At 39.3% G+C, this 18,348-nt stretch overlaps 3 protein-coding genes across 4 annotated transcripts in view; 1 reads left to right on the forward strand and 2 right to left on the reverse strand.

The window, feature by feature from the left end:
- Positions 1 to 944: 944 nt before the first annotated feature.
- Positions 945 to 18,348, reverse strand: part of LOC311496164 (chemokine-like protein TAFA-5) — a gene marked incomplete at its 3' end in the record, with an annotated part of 146,711 nt that continues 129,307 nt past the window's right edge. The window contains exons 4-5 of the mRNA XM_084555928.1: positions 2,869 to 2,942; positions 945 to 990 (exon numbers count right to left, since the gene is read on the reverse strand). Coding sequence (XP_084412054.1) covers positions 945 to 990; positions 2,869 to 2,942 — 120 coding nt within the window. The remainder of the gene's footprint in view (positions 991 to 2,868; positions 2,943 to 18,348) is intronic.
- On the reverse strand, positions 3,355 to 9,419 carry faap24 (FA core complex associated protein 24). The gene is made up of 4 exons (XM_084555828.1): positions 8,635 to 9,419; positions 7,101 to 7,243; positions 6,849 to 7,004; positions 3,355 to 6,498 (listed from the first exon to the last, which is right to left on the reverse strand). The coding sequence occupies exons 1-4, from the start codon at positions 8,735 to 8,737 to the stop codon at positions 6,247 to 6,249; spliced, it is 654 nt and encodes a 217-aa protein (XP_084411954.1). The 5' UTR covers positions 8,738 to 9,419; the 3' UTR covers positions 3,355 to 6,246.
- On the forward strand, positions 11,704 to 18,311 carry ftsj1 (FtsJ RNA 2'-O-methyltransferase 1). 2 transcript variants are annotated; one of them, XM_084554618.1, is made up of 11 exons: positions 11,704 to 11,801; positions 12,345 to 12,473; positions 13,079 to 13,148; positions 13,249 to 13,369; positions 14,159 to 14,237; positions 14,325 to 14,377; positions 14,450 to 14,503; positions 15,123 to 15,225; positions 15,559 to 15,642; positions 16,099 to 16,202; positions 17,559 to 18,311. In XM_084554618.1, the coding sequence occupies exons 2-11, from the start codon at positions 12,353 to 12,355 to the stop codon at positions 17,730 to 17,732; spliced, it is 963 nt and encodes a 320-aa protein (XP_084410744.1). In that variant the 5' UTR covers positions 11,704 to 11,801; positions 12,345 to 12,352; the 3' UTR covers positions 17,733 to 18,311. The 2 variants fall into 2 exon arrangements, with proteins under 2 accessions (XP_084410744.1, XP_084410745.1); XM_084554619.1 differs by lacking the exon at positions 11,704 to 11,801 and having other exon boundaries at positions 12,081 to 12,473.

An 18,348-nucleotide genomic window follows, 5' to 3' on the forward strand; every position in this document is an offset into this window, starting at 1 on the left:
CAGTGGTTATGAGTCTGTAAAGTTTGTTTCTCTGCGTATTGTGCATGAGTGAGTGGCTGAGTGCCTTACTTCGTGCTGCTTGCTAGTGGTCAAGTACAGTTTGTTTCTCTGCCGAGTGAGATGTAAGATGTTTGATTGGTGCCGTTAATTGATTATATATCAATCAAACGTAGTAGGACACAACTGAGCCGGTTACATAGACGTCTGATTCTTGATTCTTGAGTCGTCTTTGATGGCCGGTTAACTGAGCCGGATCGCAAATCTTTTTTTCCACCGCTACTCAGCGCATGGCGCCTGCACATCGGCACTGTGTAACGTCACCTTCAACGAACTAAAAAAAACATTTTAATTAAGTACTAATTATTGATTTTCAAAAGGGAGCCACAGCAGAGGGATGAAAGAGCCGCGGGTTGCTGACCCTGGGCCCAGACCGTACGCAGACCCTAGCGTGGTAGTCGTGTGTTTCCGCTTAATATTTATGTCTGCTTCTCCAACTCTGCAGTTTTCAAATTGATTGTTTTGGATCAATAAAGATGGAACACATCGAGGACGGGTTAACTGAGCAGGTTCAGAGATACAAGCCATTGTATGACAAAATTTCGACAAAAGTTTCAGTCATCATTGTTGAAAGTGAGTGTGGGAAGTAGAAAGTGAAGCAGGAAGTAGAAAGTGAAGCAGGAAGTAGAAAGTGAAGCAGGAAGCAGGAAGTAGAAAGTGAAGCAGGAAGTGAAACAGGAAGTAGAAACAAAAGTTAACCCGACTGGCAAAAAAGACACAGCGCCGACTAGCGCTTGGGTAGCGTTTTTACAGAGCGAGCCAGACTGACGAGCGCACCAATATAAATGTCTCGCACTGGCGTAGGCTACGTGCATAGGCTACATGTATCTAGTCCCGCAGAGGTATAAACTGCACTTAACAATGAGGTAATGTCATTTCAGACGCCTTTACTTTTCAAACTGGTAGCCTGCCATGGCCTGGATAACTGAGAACCTTCATAGACAACAAATGATTTCCACATTAAATTTAAAATAATTTAGCATCCAATCTGAGCTAAAACTGCACTTAACTATAGGAAAATTGGTAATTTTTAAAAAAGCACTTTGAGCCAGCACTGGTCAGGTGACCAAAATAGCTTCGTTCGCGGTCTGTTTTAGTTCTAAAAACCTACGCAATTTTGGCCTCAGGGTTTCAGCAGAGAAGGTGTTCATCTACAGTACTCAAGTTTTGAACCTAAGTTCTGAAATGTATTGATATTTGTCATCCGTGGCACAGGCAGGTTTTTTAACTCCAGTAGTCATCTGAATCCGTTATCAGTGTTTCCACCAAGCCTGTCTAGCATACCCTTAAAGCTAGAATATTGCAAAACAATGGCATGACGTCATAAGAATCATATCTGCAATTTCCCTACAGTAAACCAACATTAAAGTCATGAATGTTTTACGCATGCTTAAGTTTATGAGAAGCTGGTGGAATTCAACAGTTTTATACTTTGAGTCTGCATAGTCTTATAGACCTGCCTGTAACACTTATCTGAAAACTGTGTGTCTGAATGTCTGAAAGTGTCAACATTTTAGCCTTGGCGCAGAAATATAAATAAGTGTTTAATTATCTCTAAATTTGTACTTAAGTTTCAGACATTTCATTTCTTACATTCAGATCATTTTAATCAATCCCTGCCCATTTTAAATAAACATTTTAATATAAAAATCAAAACATAAGAATAGAACAAAACAAAAGAATCAGATTGGAAAAGCAGTTTTTTATGCCCACTAGTATTTTTTACTAATCAATAATAATATTAATTTTCTAGGTATCTGCATGTCCCATTCAGAGTTGAATTAATTAATTAATTAAAAACTGACAGATCTAATGGAATAAAGTCTGTTTGAGGGCAAATGTTCTACTCCTCTATAATTCTTACTACTGAAGCCACATAGCAGCTTAAGATAAAGTTTTAAATGTGCAGTGTTTGGAACAGAGTGAGGATGGTGGATCATGCTCCACAATACAAGGGAAACTCTTAATATCAAGTATGAATAGGAAAAGTATACACAGCAAGAAGGAACTTCGTTCTAATCTGCTGCACCTGTTCAGGAAATATTTCTACATGGTCAGTTTTTCTTGTAGCGTAGTTTTAACAGAACATTTATCTCAATATGTTATCTATATATATTATATAGATTTCAACAGTTCTTTAAAAAGAGCTTGATGATTTACCTGTCACTGGAAGTAGATGTAATGTTTGTCTGTCTCTCTGTGTTAGCCCTGCGATAGACTGGAGACGTGTCCAGGGTGTACCCTGCCTCTCGCCCGATGACAGCTGGGACAGGCCCCCCCCCCCCCCCGCCACCCTTAACAGGAACAAGTGGTTACAGAAGATGAATGGAAGTAGATGTGAAGTGTCGTGTCCAAGAGTTCCAACTGAACAAAATGAAAATGATGATGTCCTTTTCTGATGGTTGTATCTGAATCAACTGTGGCATTTGTTGCTGCGTGCCACAGACACAGACAGAAAACTATCAACAAATCTGTTTAACCTGCTTATCCAGTTTTTTTAAATTTTTTTACTGATAAAGAAATACTTACAGGACAAAGACAAAACAGGGCAGAACACTGAACATGATAGACTGTGCTAGTTGTGCTTGTTGTGTTGTGTGGGTGAGTGGAAAAGAAAAAATAAATAAATGAATAAAAAATTGCAATACCAGTAAACAAAGAGGGGAGAGGATGACAAGAAATCATTGCTACCTATTACATTATATTTTGCTTAATTACAATAACATAAATAATTTGGGCGGCACAGTGGCGAGGTGGTTAGCGCTGATGCCTCACAGCGAGAAGGTCCTGGGTTCAAATCCATGGGCAGACTGGGCCTTTCTGTGTGGAGTTTGCATGTTCTCCCTGTGTCTGCGTGGGTTCTCTCCAGGTACTCCAGCTTCCTCCCACTGTCCAAAGACATGCTCATTAGGTTAATTGGTGATTCTAAATTGGCCGTAGGTGTGAATGTGAATGTGAATGGTTGTCTGTCTCTCTGTGTTAGCCCTGTGATAGACTGGAGACCTGTCCAGGGTGTACCCCGCCTCTCGCCCGATGACAGCTGGGATAGGCTCCAGCAGACCCCGCGACCCTTCACAGGAATAAGCGGGTACAGAAGATGAATGGATGCATAAATAATATTTTCAATGATGAGAAGTTTTTTTTCCCCTTAAAGAAATAAAACATAACTGACAGAACCTTTATCTATTGTTTTTGTTTGAAGAGGGAAGAGAATATGAAAATAAATAAATAATTAAAAAAAAAAAAAAAATGTTTTTTAATGCTATTTGTTTTTCTGTTGAGATGTGGTTGGATAATAGGAGGAGCCACTGAGATATTGTGATTTTTGGTCTGTCTTTCCAGTTTAGGAGGCTGGTCTTTTTAGCGACTGTTAGAGTGATCAATATTGGTTGTTCATATTTCAGTGGTGGCTCAACCACCGAAAGGTCTCCTAGCAGACATATAGGCTGGAATACTATGACCTATAGCTAGCGAAAGTGTATCAATAAAGTTTGTCCAAAGTTTCTGAGTCGGTGGGCAGAGCCAGATGGCGTGAAAGTAATCATCTATAGTGTTTGTTGGACAGTGTGGACAGATGTTATTTTCTACCGTTACCATTTTGTATAACATGTTTTGGGTGAAGTGTACTCTGTGCAAAATTTTGTATTGAACAAGTTGTACTTTGGAGTTTTGTGACATCGAGAAGGTGTTATAATGTTGTTTTAGTATGTCATGGGGTATGAGTGTGTTGTGATCAAATATACGTTCCAAATGTGTTATTCCTGCTGTTATCCATGACTGAAAACACAAGGGCTTATTTGTAATTTGGAAATCTGGATTGTGCCACAGTGGAGTGAGTTTATTGGGGGATATGGGATGTCCTAAAATTTGGTTGGATTTCCACCAAGCTGTCAGAGTCACTGCTATATCCAGTTCTAGCTCTGAGTGACTGGCAATCCGTGTTTAATGTGGGCAGCCACAAAACTGCTTCACTGAATACAAACAAAACATAACATGAACCACACTAAGTAAAGCATACAGCAACAGCCACAAACCAAATGGATTACTTAGACAAAGTTGATGCATGAACCAAAAATAATGCCACCAAAAGTGAACTGCTGTCCTGATAGCCAAATGGTCACTCACAAATTATGAAACTGACAAATTCAGTGGAATCAATACATAAATGTTAAGTTGACGACAATTAATCATCTGGCCCATAGCCGTGAGTGACATATGTGTTTATTATACAGAAAATACCCCAATAAGCATTCAGTGAACTTTAGGCATTTTTCTAAACACATCTCAAGAATTTCTTATGAGTTATTATTTATCAAAACTTAGTGTTGGAGACAATTTATAAAACAAAAATATTAAACATTAAAAATACTGTTCGGATTCCATCTGATACTTTAGTTACTAAAAATCTTTGGTTTTGGCAGTGATATAATTTGCCTAGCACCTTCTGTTTTTCAAAAATTGTCAGGAAAAATCCGTCACTGCTAATAAAACAAGATTTACTGAGACACATTTTGCTGAGTGCTCGTAAGCCCAATTCAACACTGGACCTGTTCAAAACAGAAAATGCGAACAGTCAGATTCTACCAGCTGTTTTCTTCTGCCTCCAAAACATAGACTGTATATAAATATGGACAAAGCTCCCACTTCCTTGCATTGGCCAAACTGACTTTCCTGTACTGTACTGTACTTTCCTGGGGCATCATCTCGCGAGTCTAGAGCCGGAGTCTGCGCAGTATGGTCCAAGAGTGGTGGAGCCACACAGAGCCGCGTTTTTGATGACTCACCCACACTTCTTCCGGAGTCACTTGCACAACAACTCAAAGTATCAAAACAGGACTGACAAATTGTCGGAGTTGGCTTTCTCGAAGGATTTATTGGGAAAGTTATAAAACGTGGGCCTTTTTCTATAGATTGTCATGATATAAAGAAAATGACTACGCTACTGAGAACAGATTGAATAAAGAAAAAATTACTTTTGCTTGAAATTAGCAAACTTCATGAGTTCCTTTGGTTTAAGTCCTTTTAAACAGGAAGCTGTTTGTATGAAATAGGATGTTTTGAGAATTCATTGTTGTACAGCTAAGTACAATGGTGGTAGTAGGCCTTTTATTGTCCATAAATTGAGTGTATAGCATAATCATCTTACTCATCTTACTCAGGGAGCGCAGGAGAAACGACACATAGCATATTTAAGTTTGTTGTTGCTTGCTACCAGATGATCGAGGCCCACCTCGACAGCTACACTTTTACAGAGAAGGGCCTCTTTGAATTGTGATGATTGGGAAGCAACCCCAAAATATTGTGAGATCTGTGTGTGGAAAAGAAGAGAAAAACAGCAAAGGCCAGATTTTAGCAAATTACAATCACAATTAAACCTAGAGACAGTGTGTCAGAGTAGTTCATGCACAATACATCATGCCAAAGAACAGCACAACCAAGTGAAATGCCTAGTCATTACATGCATTGGACAATTACTCAGTGGCAAATGTAACTGCTGGCTCAATTACATGCACAGGCACTGTTTTTTTGAATTAAGCTTTTATGAACTGAACCAGAATTTACACATGTAAAAAAAACATTCAACTCTCACAGCACAGACCCTAAGGTTACAGAAAGATTGTAGTTTGGGTTAAATAAAAATAAAAATATAATGTCTCAAGTCACTGTGAACTGTTAAACCAGTCCACACTCTTTCTCTAATCTTAACCAAGAGCTCTAAGTGCCTTGAGATAAGACTTTTAATATGGCATGTGAATATATTTCTTTGTGAACACCTAACCGATATACATAAATTAACATTTTATCCCGGTCCCTTGCCAAACACCATCTGGGTAGCATTTTCAACACGGTGCCAAATCTTAAACAATGCCTCCAATATCTTGTGACAGTGATGAGAGTGATAACGGTTATATCCCTGGTTTGTTTCAGCAAATTCGTAGATTCATTATTCTCCTCCCTCTTCTAGTTTTTAAGTCAGGCATGTTTTCTTAACTTTACAAACTGACGTCATGTGAACTGCCCAAGGAGTTAACAATAAACAATAACAATCTCTTATAGTTTGCACGTTGTAAATAACACTACAAACTTGGGTTTGTAGCATTGCAAATTTCAAATAAAGCGAGTCCACGTGATCCACAGTGTTCAGCTGATGGTGCTGAACAGGAGTCTTTGAAAACTAAATTGTGACCTTCAGCTTCCAGCCGCTGTTTGTTTGTGGAAGAAGCTGTGGATCTGCTGGGCGCCAGCTGGGCCCACAATAGGCTCCAGCTCAGAAGGGACGGCGTTGCAGAGCTCCTGGATGCTGGAGAATTTCTGGAGCAGAGCCAGAGCCTTGACCTTGCCCACCCCAGGAACCCGTTGGACAAAAGCCAGGACTAGTGGGTCCAACAGCCTACATGAAGTCCTCCTTCTAAAGGGGTTCCCTTTACCATCCCCATGAACCTGGACATGATGAGAGCAAGTTGGAAAATCAGCATCAAACACAAAATGTATTGGTATGAACAAAAAACATTTCAGTCAAAGAATCTGTGTCAGTTTCTGTTATAGCAGTGGGTTTTCTTGAAGACATTTAACCAGCCGATTATTTATTAACAGGAACATCTGCCCATCTGAAACGCATGTACCAAGGATCTGTTAACAACCATAACAGCCTGTGATACAAGGAATTTGTATTCATCCATTTATACTAATGAATGACTCAAGATGTGACGTGGGCAAAACTTGTTTCCTGAATTTATAACACTGTCTCAACAGGTTAATGTTACAAGTGCTGATTACTATTAAACACTTACGAATTGAGTGATGAGCTGTGAGGCCTCAGTCTGCCCACTGACTGGCAGCAGAGACAGACCCAGGTCAAACACCACAAACTTCTGTACAGCAGGGAAGTACTGCTCACTAAGTCTGGTCTTCTCCACCAACACCAGTTGCTGGAAACTGCTGCTGGCCTTAAAAAGGAACAAGGAACACAGCTGTCAGACAGAATGGAACAGAGAAATGTTTAGCAAACCTGTTTCACTGGACCTCTCACTCATTAAACGTACATTTCTGTAACGAACCAGCTTCCTCTTGTAGCTGCTTCCTGCTATAATGTCGCACTCCGATACATACAGAATGCTGCTTTTGTTGGGCAGGTGGAAATCTGCCACACCAAGCTCATTCTCAAAGAGGATTTTAACACCACCACCTGCAGCACAATGAGGACTTGTTAATGAATACATTCAAGAAGAACTGACACAGTAAAAAGATGAATCTTTTGGTAAAGTTCTACACAAGAATATGTAACTTTTCAGTTTGTTGTGACCATAGACTGTATATAAATATGGACAACGTGTCCCCAATTCCTTGCATTGGCCAAACTGACGCTAATTAGATATTATGGCACATCCTGTTTCTATAGCTTCAAATAACCAACTAAAACAAAACTTATCTGAAAAATGTACACTTGACGATTATGTGACGTGTATTCTAGTGTTTTAGTTTGCCCCAAGTCCCATCCACTAACATGGAGGGGGTGGAGCTCTACTTGCTTTGGCTTCACTACCTGTTCTACCTTCTATCGTTATACACACTATGGTTGTGACGTGCTCTATTTTGCAAGTGACAGACTTTGTGAGCAAGATAACGGATGTCCTTTTAAGGTCATATATTATATTTCTAAATATATCTGAACTTTTTGTCATTTATTATTTTTCTTATCAAAACTTAGTGTTGGAGACAATTTATAAAACAATATACAGTATACCAGGGGTGCCACTTTTTTGGCTTCCAGGCTACTTTTACAATGACCAAGTCAAGGTGATCTACCTGTATACAATATAACACACACATATAATTGTTATATATAATTGTTGCTAAAAGTGTTAAAAGCTCTATCCATCTTTGTTTTTATTATTCCAAGAAGGAAAATGGTTGCACAGCACCTTTAGAAAAATAGTGCTGTCCCTTTAAGAAAGATGGTAGTCTTGAGCTGAGGGCATGTTGCAGTAAAAAGTAAAATAAATCAATAAAAAGAAAAGAAAAAAGATGAAAGTTAGTCTTGCTGTTCGTTCTGGATGTGCAACAGATCGACTCGGAACCCTCCAGTAAAAATTACAGTAACTTTATTTTGTCTCGAGCCATTAGTGGCTTGCTTAGTTCTGTGAATTCACACAGAAGGCACAGAACAGAACAGAACATCTACCAATCAAAGATAAAAATACAAAAATGTAGAGGTACTCTTTGGTTTCTGTCTGACACTTTGGTAAGTAAATACCTTCAGTTTTTGGAGATATAATTCGCCTAACTACTAAGAAAAATTCCCCAGTTGTAATTACAGTACATTACTGAGACACATTTTGACCACGTTAGCCGAATTCAACACTGAACCTGTTCAAAACACAAAATGCAAACAGACTCTACGAGTTTGTCTGGTTCTAAAAACTATGACAAGTTCAAACACTGATATTTTTCCAGGAACGTTTGTGGCCATGGTGAGTCCAGCTTTGATCAGTCTGTTGTCAGCTCGCTAAAAGAACACCAGAGTTTGGAGCTGGCTTTCCATGCTGTACGACTGGTACTGACGTATTTGTAATTTACCTTTTAAACTTTGAATAAGTGTCGAATTTCTCCATTTCTCGCCGCAAATAACATGTCCGTAGGGAGGAACCGCATTCATTAAAACAGGCCCTTTGTCCTCCATGATGCTGAAACTCAACGCATCTCAACAGGTAACGTAATCACGCATAATGTATCTCACTGTTAAGTATTCTACTGTGTCCAAAATACTGGCGTCTCCTAGCGCTTGTTTTCTTCATCTTCTCCCTCCAAAACGTCAAAGTCTCTTGTTCTTGTCCTGCGTTGGTCAGGAGGATAGCCACACTCCTCCACGTCGCCCCCTGGAGGACAGGAGGAAAATACGTTCCACACACCAAGTTTTTTCTTGATTGGAAACGACACAGGTGTCTCCCAGAAGATAATAAGACAATGTACAAGAGGCAACATTGTGGAAAAAATTATTTCTCAGCCTTTATTTACATTTGAACAAAAAGTGGCATGTCCAAAATGATTCATACCCTTTGCCAACTGTCACAGTCCATGGGAAAATCCAGAGTTCTATACCATTCCAAATAGTCCAAGCTGTTCTAAAGCATCCTAATTACCATGATTCATTGGGAACAGCTGTTTTAATCAACTCAACAGGTGAAAAACAGCAGCTCTCTGCAGTTGGTTGGTGGACAGTCATCGCTAAGACAAACTCTGCTTTAAACTGGAACTTTCCATTGAGGGAAACCTACACTCTTCATTCCACATGTCTTAATGGTTGACACTCTGTTTACCATAATGGATGATCTTGTATGTAATATTAGGCAAATACCACTGAGTAGGAGTATCAGGTATCTTTATTTTTTATTTTTTTGCTTTAATCTAATGTAATTATCATCAAACAGAGGATAATTAGAATTTTAGTTCTAAACTTTAGTTTACTGCATTGGAATAATAATAATAGTAACAATAATAATAATAATTAACAAATGACACTCAGAAAAGGTAGTGAAACCACACTACACACAAAGAAAAGGCAACCACCACAGTCAGCCCCAACGACACACCCAGGATTCCCAGGATTCCCAGGATTCTCTTCTAAGAAAAATCAGAACACTCTGTTTTTTCTGTGTATTCAATTCAGCATCTACAGATGGGCTCACAGGACAGACAAGCACTGAGAGTGGCAAACGAGCACATTGGTGTACATTGGTTTTAAACTTCTTATCTACTGGAGGTCACATTGTTCACTCCTTTCAACTATCTGTCTGGCTCTCGGACTCTATAGAGCTACAATACTACAGAACATATGACATATACCTCAAAACTTAGATGTTAAAGCAGCTCCTAAGTGTATTGATTATGTGAGACATTTCCATTACAACAGTGAAGCAAATTACAGAAGAGGGGGCTAGAACAAGTTTCATGGCTGCGGGTTTTAATACTTTTCTTCATTAGTTGATTCATTCATCTTCTGTAACCGCTTGTTCCTGTGAAGGGTTGACTGATTCATGTTTTAATATATTCCATAACGTGATAATAATACTATTGTTGATAAAACTGCCTGCCTTTTGGTGCTTAGGTACTGTAAAAAAATAAAAATAAAAATACTTCGCTTATCTATTTGACTTTCAGGTAGTCATAAAGGGATTTCCAAAACGACTGAACTTTGTCACAATTACAAAAAAGTAAATAAAAAAGTATATAAAAAATGTTCTGTATCTTCGAAACCGGTGTTAGGACTATTTTTTTTAATAACGAATAGGCATCTTTTTACCTACGGTGGCCCTGAAGTGCAAATCACAACGGCAAAAGCGAAAACACAACGGCAAAAGCGAAAACACAACGGCAAATCAGAAAACACAACGGCAAATCAGAAAACACAACGGCAAAAGCGAAAACACAACGGCAAAAGCGAAAACACAACGGCAAATCAGAAAACACAACGGCAAAAGCGAAAACACAACGGCAAATCAGAAAACACAACGGCAAATCAGAAAACACAACGGCAAATCAGAAAACACAACGGCAAATCAGAAAACACAACGGCAAATCAGAAAACACAACGGCAAAAGCGAAAACACAACGGCAAATCAGAAAACACAACGGCAAAAGCGAAAACACAACGGCAAAAGCGAAAACACAACGGCAAATCAGAAAACACAACGGCAAAAGAGAAAACACAACGACATTAACCAAAACGGAAAGGGTAGTGAGGTATATTGACTTCTAAAAGAAAAACATTCTTGTAGGATTCTGGCGGATGGCCAGATGGTTAAGTGTTTATATTAGTGTCAGGACCAGCAGACTTGAAGTTGGGAGTGATAGTTTGGGAGGCCTAAGAAAATATGCTATGTAGGAGAAGATGGTATGGTGTATAGTATGTGTGATATGAGCTCATGTTCAGCTGGTATGCATTAAGTTGTAGACGAAAACAACCTGACTATATAAGTTGGGTTTAGGACGGAAATCGGGAGAGCGACTTCGATTGGCACTGAATCCTCTCCAAGCAATCCTGGGTGCTTGTACTTAGATGCTGAATTTCTTTGTAATAAACCTTTTTATATACAAGAAAGACGGCGTCAGCGGAGATTCTTTTCTTCACCATCTTCACATCATCATTGTGTTTTCTGATTTGCCGTTGTGTTTTCGCTTTTGCCGTTGTGTTTTCGCTTTTGCCGTTGTGTTTTCGCTTTTGCCGTTGTGTTTTCTGATTTGCCGTTGTGTTTTCGCTTTTGCCGTTGTGTTTTCGCTTTTCGCTTTTGCCGTTGTGTTTTCGCTTTTGCCGTTGTGTTTTCGCTTTTGCCGTTGTGTTTTCTGATTTGCCGTTGTGTTTTCGCTTTTGCCGTTGTGTTTTCGCTTTTGCCGTTGTGTTTTCGCTTTTGCCGTTGTGTTTTCGCTTTTGCCGTTGTGATTTGCACTTCAGGGCCACCGTATTTTCCAGTTGAAAACAGTCTGAATGTATCTGTGCCACCCTCGTGTGGCCGCTGCTGAGAAACCCGAAAACAGTGCAATGCATTTAAGGAAAGATATATTCTGTCACTTTTATTCTATTACAAAATACAACACGTTAAAAAAAATACATGTATTAATTCGTTAAAAAGAAGAAGAAGAAGATATGGTCTTCTGCATTCTATGATCTAAAGTGCTGTCATTTTGAACAGGCGCCGTCGAGAGCTAGGGGGGTCCTTCATCGTCAACACCGGAACCGCACGTGAAGAGTGAGTACAATTTTCTGCATAATAAACTCTGATTAAATGATGTTATTTGTAATTGTTATACTTGTTCTGTCGAGCGTAAACATGTATATTTTCAGATACTAAGCTTATATCAAACAACTAGCTCAGACATCTAGGAAATAGGTAGTCTAATTTGCACTAGATGCCAAGCTGCGCATAAAAAGTGAATTAGACAAGATTGGTCAGATAACAGTGTTATTTGAAGATAAATCATACACCAGTCATTTTTGTAATATATAGTGTAAATGGAACGTGGTATCAGCGACTTGATATGATATTGGGGCAATTGATGCAGTTTTTAATTTTGGAATAGGAATTTGTTTTTGTTTTTTGTTGTTTTTCCTGCCTTTTAGGGACTTTTCATTGTTCTACATCAAATGGGTTAATTGTCATACAAGAGGTTCAAATGACAAATACTAAGCTGTGATAATGCTAAAGTAATCTAGACTGACAGCTGCTATTATCTCATGGAACTGAGATGAGTATAAATATCTTTCTGGTTGTGTTGTACGTGTGTCTTGTCAGAGGTCAGGATGGGTCGCTCCTCCAAAGACAAGCGAGACATATACTACCGCCTGGCCAAAGAGGAGGGCTGGAGAGCGAGGAGCGCCTTCAAGCTGCTGCAGCTTGACCACGAGTTCAACCTGTTCACAGGTGACACCCACTACAGGACACCTGAAAGACAATTATATTGACTAATCATTTGTTATATAAAATGTCAAAAGCACAGTGAAATTGTGCTCATCACAGCACAGAACCTGGTGGCTACTACAACTGATCATCTCAAGAGACCCACAAGTGGCTATGAGAAAAAAACCAGAGCCTGATCACCCTGTTGTCCATTAAACTGGACGTCTTCTCATAGGGTTAATTTGTGTATTGTGTCAGCTGTGCTCTCGAAGCAACAACTAACCACTTTGGTTACGAGACAGTCTGGGGTTTGAACAACTGAAAATAAATCTCAAATAACCTCTAGTGGTTAACTTTCTACCCAAAATCAGATAACTCTCTGTCAAACGGAGTGCTGATCTACAGAGGTTAATACCTAGTCTGACTAACCAATCTCTACTATTATACATGACAAAAATGAGCAGGACGTTTTGTATTTGAGAAGCTAGAACCTGAACATTTTACAAATAGTTACTAGTCAAAATAGTTGTCCATTCATTTTCTGCTGACATTCTGCGACAAACATACTGGCTGTTTTCTTCTACTGTGTGGTAATAAATGTATTTTTTTCTGGTTCTTTTCCTTCTCAGGTGTGAACAGAGCAGTGGATCTGTGTGCCGCCCCCGGCAGCTGGAGTCAGGTCCTTAGTCGCAAACTCAGGTCACCTCTGGTTTCATTTATTATTACTTTAATAATTGGTATAGGTAATAGGTAATAGGTAATAGTCTTATTATTATTATGTTTTTTTTCCCCCACTCAGAGGGCAGGAGAAGAAAGGTGAGAAGGGTGATGAGGGTGAGGAGGTGAAGATTGTGGCGGTGGACCTGCAGGCCATGGCTCCTCTTCCAGGGGTCACTCAGATCCAGGGAGACATTACCAAGGTGAGTACATGTTATACACATGTAACTGATCCACTGCAGGACCTTAATATAGCATAATACATAAGATTTGACCATTACCACTTCATTTTTTTTTTTCAACTGTTCCCAGAACGGGACCTGCACCTGATACTATGTTCAAGCTCAGATGCTGTCACTTTAGTTGTAGATCTTGTCAGTTCCAGAATAGATTGTAGTGTCCCTTGAATAGGTTGATTGAGCCACTAAGACAGTAATTACAGTACCATAAAGGTTCAGTGTCCAACTCTGTTTTAAGCTCTTTGCATTGTCCTTAAAGGATAATTATGGTTTATTTCAAACTGGCGCATCTCAAACTACTATGTACTGTGGGTGAATTGGTAATACTAATGTTGCACTCTCCAGAGAGAATCTAGAGATTCAGAATAACATGGGAAAAACTTGCAACTTGTTTTTTTAATATGTATTTTAAACATTTGAAAAAACATTTTCTACCTCTACTAGGGATCTCAAGCATCCCATCCATGTTTATTAAAAAATATCAAAAATAATCACTATGCTGAAGTGGACCCTGAAAAAAAAACTACCAACAAAGATTGTTTTGGCCCAAGCAGGAGCCGAGATTTACAGTCAACAAGAAATAGAAGTCAGTTCCTTGATTAGCCTGGCAGATCATTGCCGTAGCACAGTCACTTCCCAACGGAGCGATCCCAGACTAAATTTCCACCGCACAAATGTTGTATTGTTATTAATCTCATCTGTGCCTTAGTGTGGTTGTGTGTCACATGGCCTGCCTTGTCCTCTTCCTCTCAGGTGTCAACAGCCCAGGAGATAATCCGTCACTTTGAGGGTCAGCCAGCCGACCTGGTGGTGTGTGACGGTGCTCCAGACGGTGAGACACTCGCTGACCTCGTTTCTTGAGTCTCCACTGTTCTTCCCTGCCCTCGCCCCTATTCTCTTTTCTGATTTGTTTCCATAGTTACTGGTCTCCATGACGTGGATGAGTACATCCAGGCGCAGCTCCTGTTGGCTGTGAGTAAAGAGGTGCACTTGTGTTCAGCTGTGCGTCACATAATGTCACACTGACGGCTGTTTGTCTCTCAGGCTCTGAACATCACCACTCACGTCCTGAAACCAGGAGGAACGTTTGTGGCCAAGGTGAGTCCAGCTTTGATCAGATTTATGGATAATTAAAATCCACTCTGACATCACTAGGTCTTAAAAAGCAAGTTTAGTTTAGACAGTCTGTCTCTAACCTTTACTATAATTTGCACATGGTCTCAAGTAGTCATTCATAAAATTGCTGTTTGGCACTTCAGCATTTTCTTCATGCCCTTCAGGCCCTGCAATTTCTGCTTGACTTCTAAGAGTATCTGACCATGCTGTGACCCTGCATTAGCCTGAGTGCAGAGATGCAGCCTGAGTCGATTCATTGGAGTTTAGGTGGCAGCCACAATAAATGTAGTTTTTTGTTCAAATCAGTTGTTTTCCTTTTGTATCTTTGACAGATGTTTCAGTTGTTTGTTGTATGCTTTTTGTTTGAAATATTTTTAATTTACTCCAAATTCAAAGCAAGGGTGTCCGAAATAACTATGTATAAACAGATAAATGGAGACATCTAACAGTAAGACTCTTAGATTTAAGCCACAGTTTATTCAAACCCTAAATTACTACTTTATACTGTATACTGTATAATAACTTGCAGAGGGTTTCATTGTCTCCTGTCACAGCAGCCTATATTAACTCTGTCTTTTCTTGTCCATCCTGCATGTCTCAGATTTTCCGAGGTAAAGACGTGACACTGCTGTACTCTCAACTGAAGATCTTCTTCAGTGGTGTGACCTGCGCCAAGCCTCGCAGCAGCAGGAACTCAAGTATCGGTGAGTCACTACAGTGTTTACAGGTTACTGAAAAAAAAGTGTATGTATAATAAATGGATGCCATTTGGGCAAATGTTATTTGATATTTTGTTTAAATCTTTAAGAAAACAAAAATGTATTATTAGTATTCATGTCCAGACACAAAATGCTATCTCCAGTTTGAATGGTGAATGATAGCCAGGCTTCATAAATGTTGGATAAAAGAGATGGATCCTCTCAGAGTGAATCCAGATAGTTGTTGATTTTTTTCCACATTTATTCACTAAACAACTATTTGCATTGACTATGTTGACAAACTACATAAATGATCTGTTGTTTTTCTTCTGTTTGCAGAGGCTTTTGTAGTCTGTCAGAATTACTCTCCTCCTGAAGGTTACGTCCCCAACATGTCCAACCCTCTGTTGGATCACTCCTATGGTAACTGAGAACACATCTGCAACTAGTGGAGGATTGAAGTAGCATCGTTTAGCTCTGGTCCTGTTCTTCTTTCTAAACTTTAGAAACGTCTAAATAAGTGTTAGACTGTTCAACCTGGAATGCATCTTAATTCTTGCTTTAAAGTTTACAGAAAATGACATGGGAAAGCAAAAGACGAGCATAGCTCTGTAATGTCAGTTAGCATTAGCTAACACAAGACCCAGAGAGACTGTTACAGCAGAGCTCTTGATTGTACTGCACTAAACAATGGTGTATATCAGTGGCGCATACTCTATATTTAATTTATGATCTCATTTGTAAGACCAGGAATATGTAATTTCTTCTTTCAAAAGTTGCATAGCCTTCATTTAATTGTATCTATTTGAGCAGCATAAATCTTCATTCTTTATCTTAATCAAATTGTTCTCTGTCTGGCTTCTGGTCTGTGTCCTTTAGATGTGGATTTTAACCAGTTAGAGGGTCCCAACCGCGTCATTGTTCCTTTCCTGGCATGTGGTGACCTCAGCGCCTTCGACTCAGACAGAACCTACCCTCTGCAGGTGATTTTTTTTCTCTTTAAACTTTCATGAATTTATATGAAAGTTTTCAGTTTAAGTTGTTGGTTATGCTTTAAAAACATCCTTCTTTGTGGATAATCTGTTAAACAAACCCCTTCATGTAATATAGTCCATGAATGTTTATGACATCAGCCTTTTGAGATGCAAACTAATGAGTTCCTGTAATCTAGTGGAGTATGGTGAATTTTTGTAGAGTGTTTTCTTCACAAGCTTAAAAAGGGAAAATCTATTTAAACATTCTTAATATATTCCAGTCCATTATTACTTACTGTGTACAAATCAACATAAATGTGTTAAAAACATGACTTGAGATAAAGACTCTTGGTCCTTTTCGTGAATCTGATAACAGTTTAGCGGGTGTAGTCTGATTAAGGATCAGTGTTGCTTGTACATAACTCACAACGGCAGACAGAACTGGTAACTTTTCTGGATCAGTTGCAGTGCATCAGATAACATATTTACTGCAGCAGAAGAGGGAGGGAGAGAAATGCACAAGTTGTACCACCTTCAGTATCAGTGTAAGGGCTGTGATCCACCAAGTTGATGGTCGGTCATTTGTTGGCGTCGGGCTGTTGATAAGCACCTGCCACGAGTTACTTTTAGTCAGACGTCTGGTAGTGTTTTTTTAGCCAATTCAGCATGTTAAATCGGCCACAGATTGTGAAATATCACTTTAATTTCCTGTTCTACTTTGTGAAACAATGCGCAAGAGGACAAATGTAACTGGCGAAAGCAAGTAAACGAAAGTCATGAGGGCGCACATTTCATCTTCATCTAATCTGAACATTCAAATGCCCAAGGACATAATCACCTAGAATGAATTACTGTAGACTATTTTGTCAGCTTGTTTCACAAGAGGCCTATGGAACAAGCCAGGTCTATGGAACAGTTTGTTGCTCTTTGTAGCTAACCAGCTTTCTACCTCTTCTGGTTTCCCCTTTTAATGAGGAATACAGACTGCTTTCACCTCCTGGTTTGAAGAGTTACTTGTAGCGTGTTCAAGTGCAACTTTCTAGTCCAGACACAGTCAACTTGAGGTGATGTCACAGTCTGCCTTTTTTTTCCTTGAATTCTTTGATGTCGATTTGGTGTGTTTGGGCTTAAAGAAATGCATTTTCTCAATCAGCACAAAATCGGTTTAGCCAACTAGTAAACACTGTTAAATGGCTCATTTAAGTGAATAAATGGCAGATTACAGCTCGATTCTTCTTAAAAGTCACAGAAACCAGCCAGCTTGCTTCAGGGATTACTTGCTATAGTACCCAAAAGCTTGATTTAGATTATCAGAAGAATGTGTTTGTGTTTTCTCATGGGTCTATTTTTCTTGCCTTTCCTCAGCTTGATGCAGGTAAACAGTACCAGTACACCCCACCCACCCAGCCTCCAATATGCCCCCCCTACCAGCAGGCCTGCCACCTACGCAAAAACAATCTGCTGTCCAGAGAAGATGCTCCATCCGTCAGTCCCAACCAGAGCCAAGATGCACCAGAGCCACTGGCCAGCTCTTCCTGATTGTAACCAACTCCTGGGGAGTGGGGAAAAACCTGTCAATACAGATGATCATTAAAGGAACTGTAGATTCCTGTCGGAAAAGAAGATGGGTATCAAGTGCATTTCTGTGCATTCAGTACAGCCATAGATCCAGGGCAAGTTTAGCATAGCTCAGCAGGTTCCAGTCTTTCTCTGCTCAGCTAAGCTCAACCATAGACTTTATAGAGTCTATTCTATGGACTCAACATGCCCTAGACCTAAAGGATGAGTATGTTTTTTTTATTGGTTTGTCTGACTTCATGCTCTTTATGAAGGAATTTTTCATACATAAGGTTTCTTTTAAAGATGTTGTATTTTAAAAATTAAAGTCATTTCTTTGAGGCAAACTATTCATTATAGTTATGTTTTTATTTTAAGACTTAACTGTTTTTATTTTAAGTCAGTCTGCAAACAAAATCAAGTTGTAGGGAAGCTGACGTTTAATCATTTTAGCTACAATTGGTCTTTCCAACTAAAATTTATCTACCAGGATTAACCATTGTGAGAAAAATAATTGTTAAAACTGCATTCAAACATGCATGTGAATGGAGAATTCTGTATTCTTAGCTGCTCCTCATTTATACTTCTTTTTTCACCT

The sequence above is a fragment of the Chelon labrosus genome, assembly GCF_963514085.1.
Source record: "Chelon labrosus genome assembly, chromosome: 11".
Lineage (NCBI taxonomy): Eukaryota > Metazoa > Chordata > Actinopteri > Mugiliformes > Mugilidae > Chelon > Chelon labrosus.

Excerpts from the sequence above, each read along its gene's own strand:
- faap24 (XM_084555828.1), bottom strand. The coding sequence starts at position 8,737 with ATGGAGGACAAAGGGCCTGTTTTAATGAATGCGGTTCCTCCCTACGGA. Across the intron at positions 7,005-7,100 it reads AGCTGGTTCGTTACAGAAAT|GCCAGCAGCAGTTTCCAGCA; the intron begins GTACGTTTAATG and ends TTCCTTTTTAAG. Across the intron at positions 6,499-6,848 it reads CACAGCTCATCACTCAATTC|GTTCATGGGGATGGTAAAGG; the intron begins GTAAGTGTTTAA and ends CATCATGTCCAG.
- ftsj1 (XM_084554618.1), top strand. The coding sequence starts at position 12,353 with ATGGGTCGCTCCTCCAAAGACAAGCGAGACATATACTACCGCCTGGCC. Across the intron at positions 14,238-14,324 it reads GTGTGACGGTGCTCCAGACG|TTACTGGTCTCCATGACGTG; the intron begins GTGAGACACTCG and ends TTGTTTCCATAG. Across the intron at positions 15,226-15,558 it reads CAGCAGGAACTCAAGTATCG|AGGCTTTTGTAGTCTGTCAG; the intron begins GTGAGTCACTAC and ends TTCTGTTTGCAG.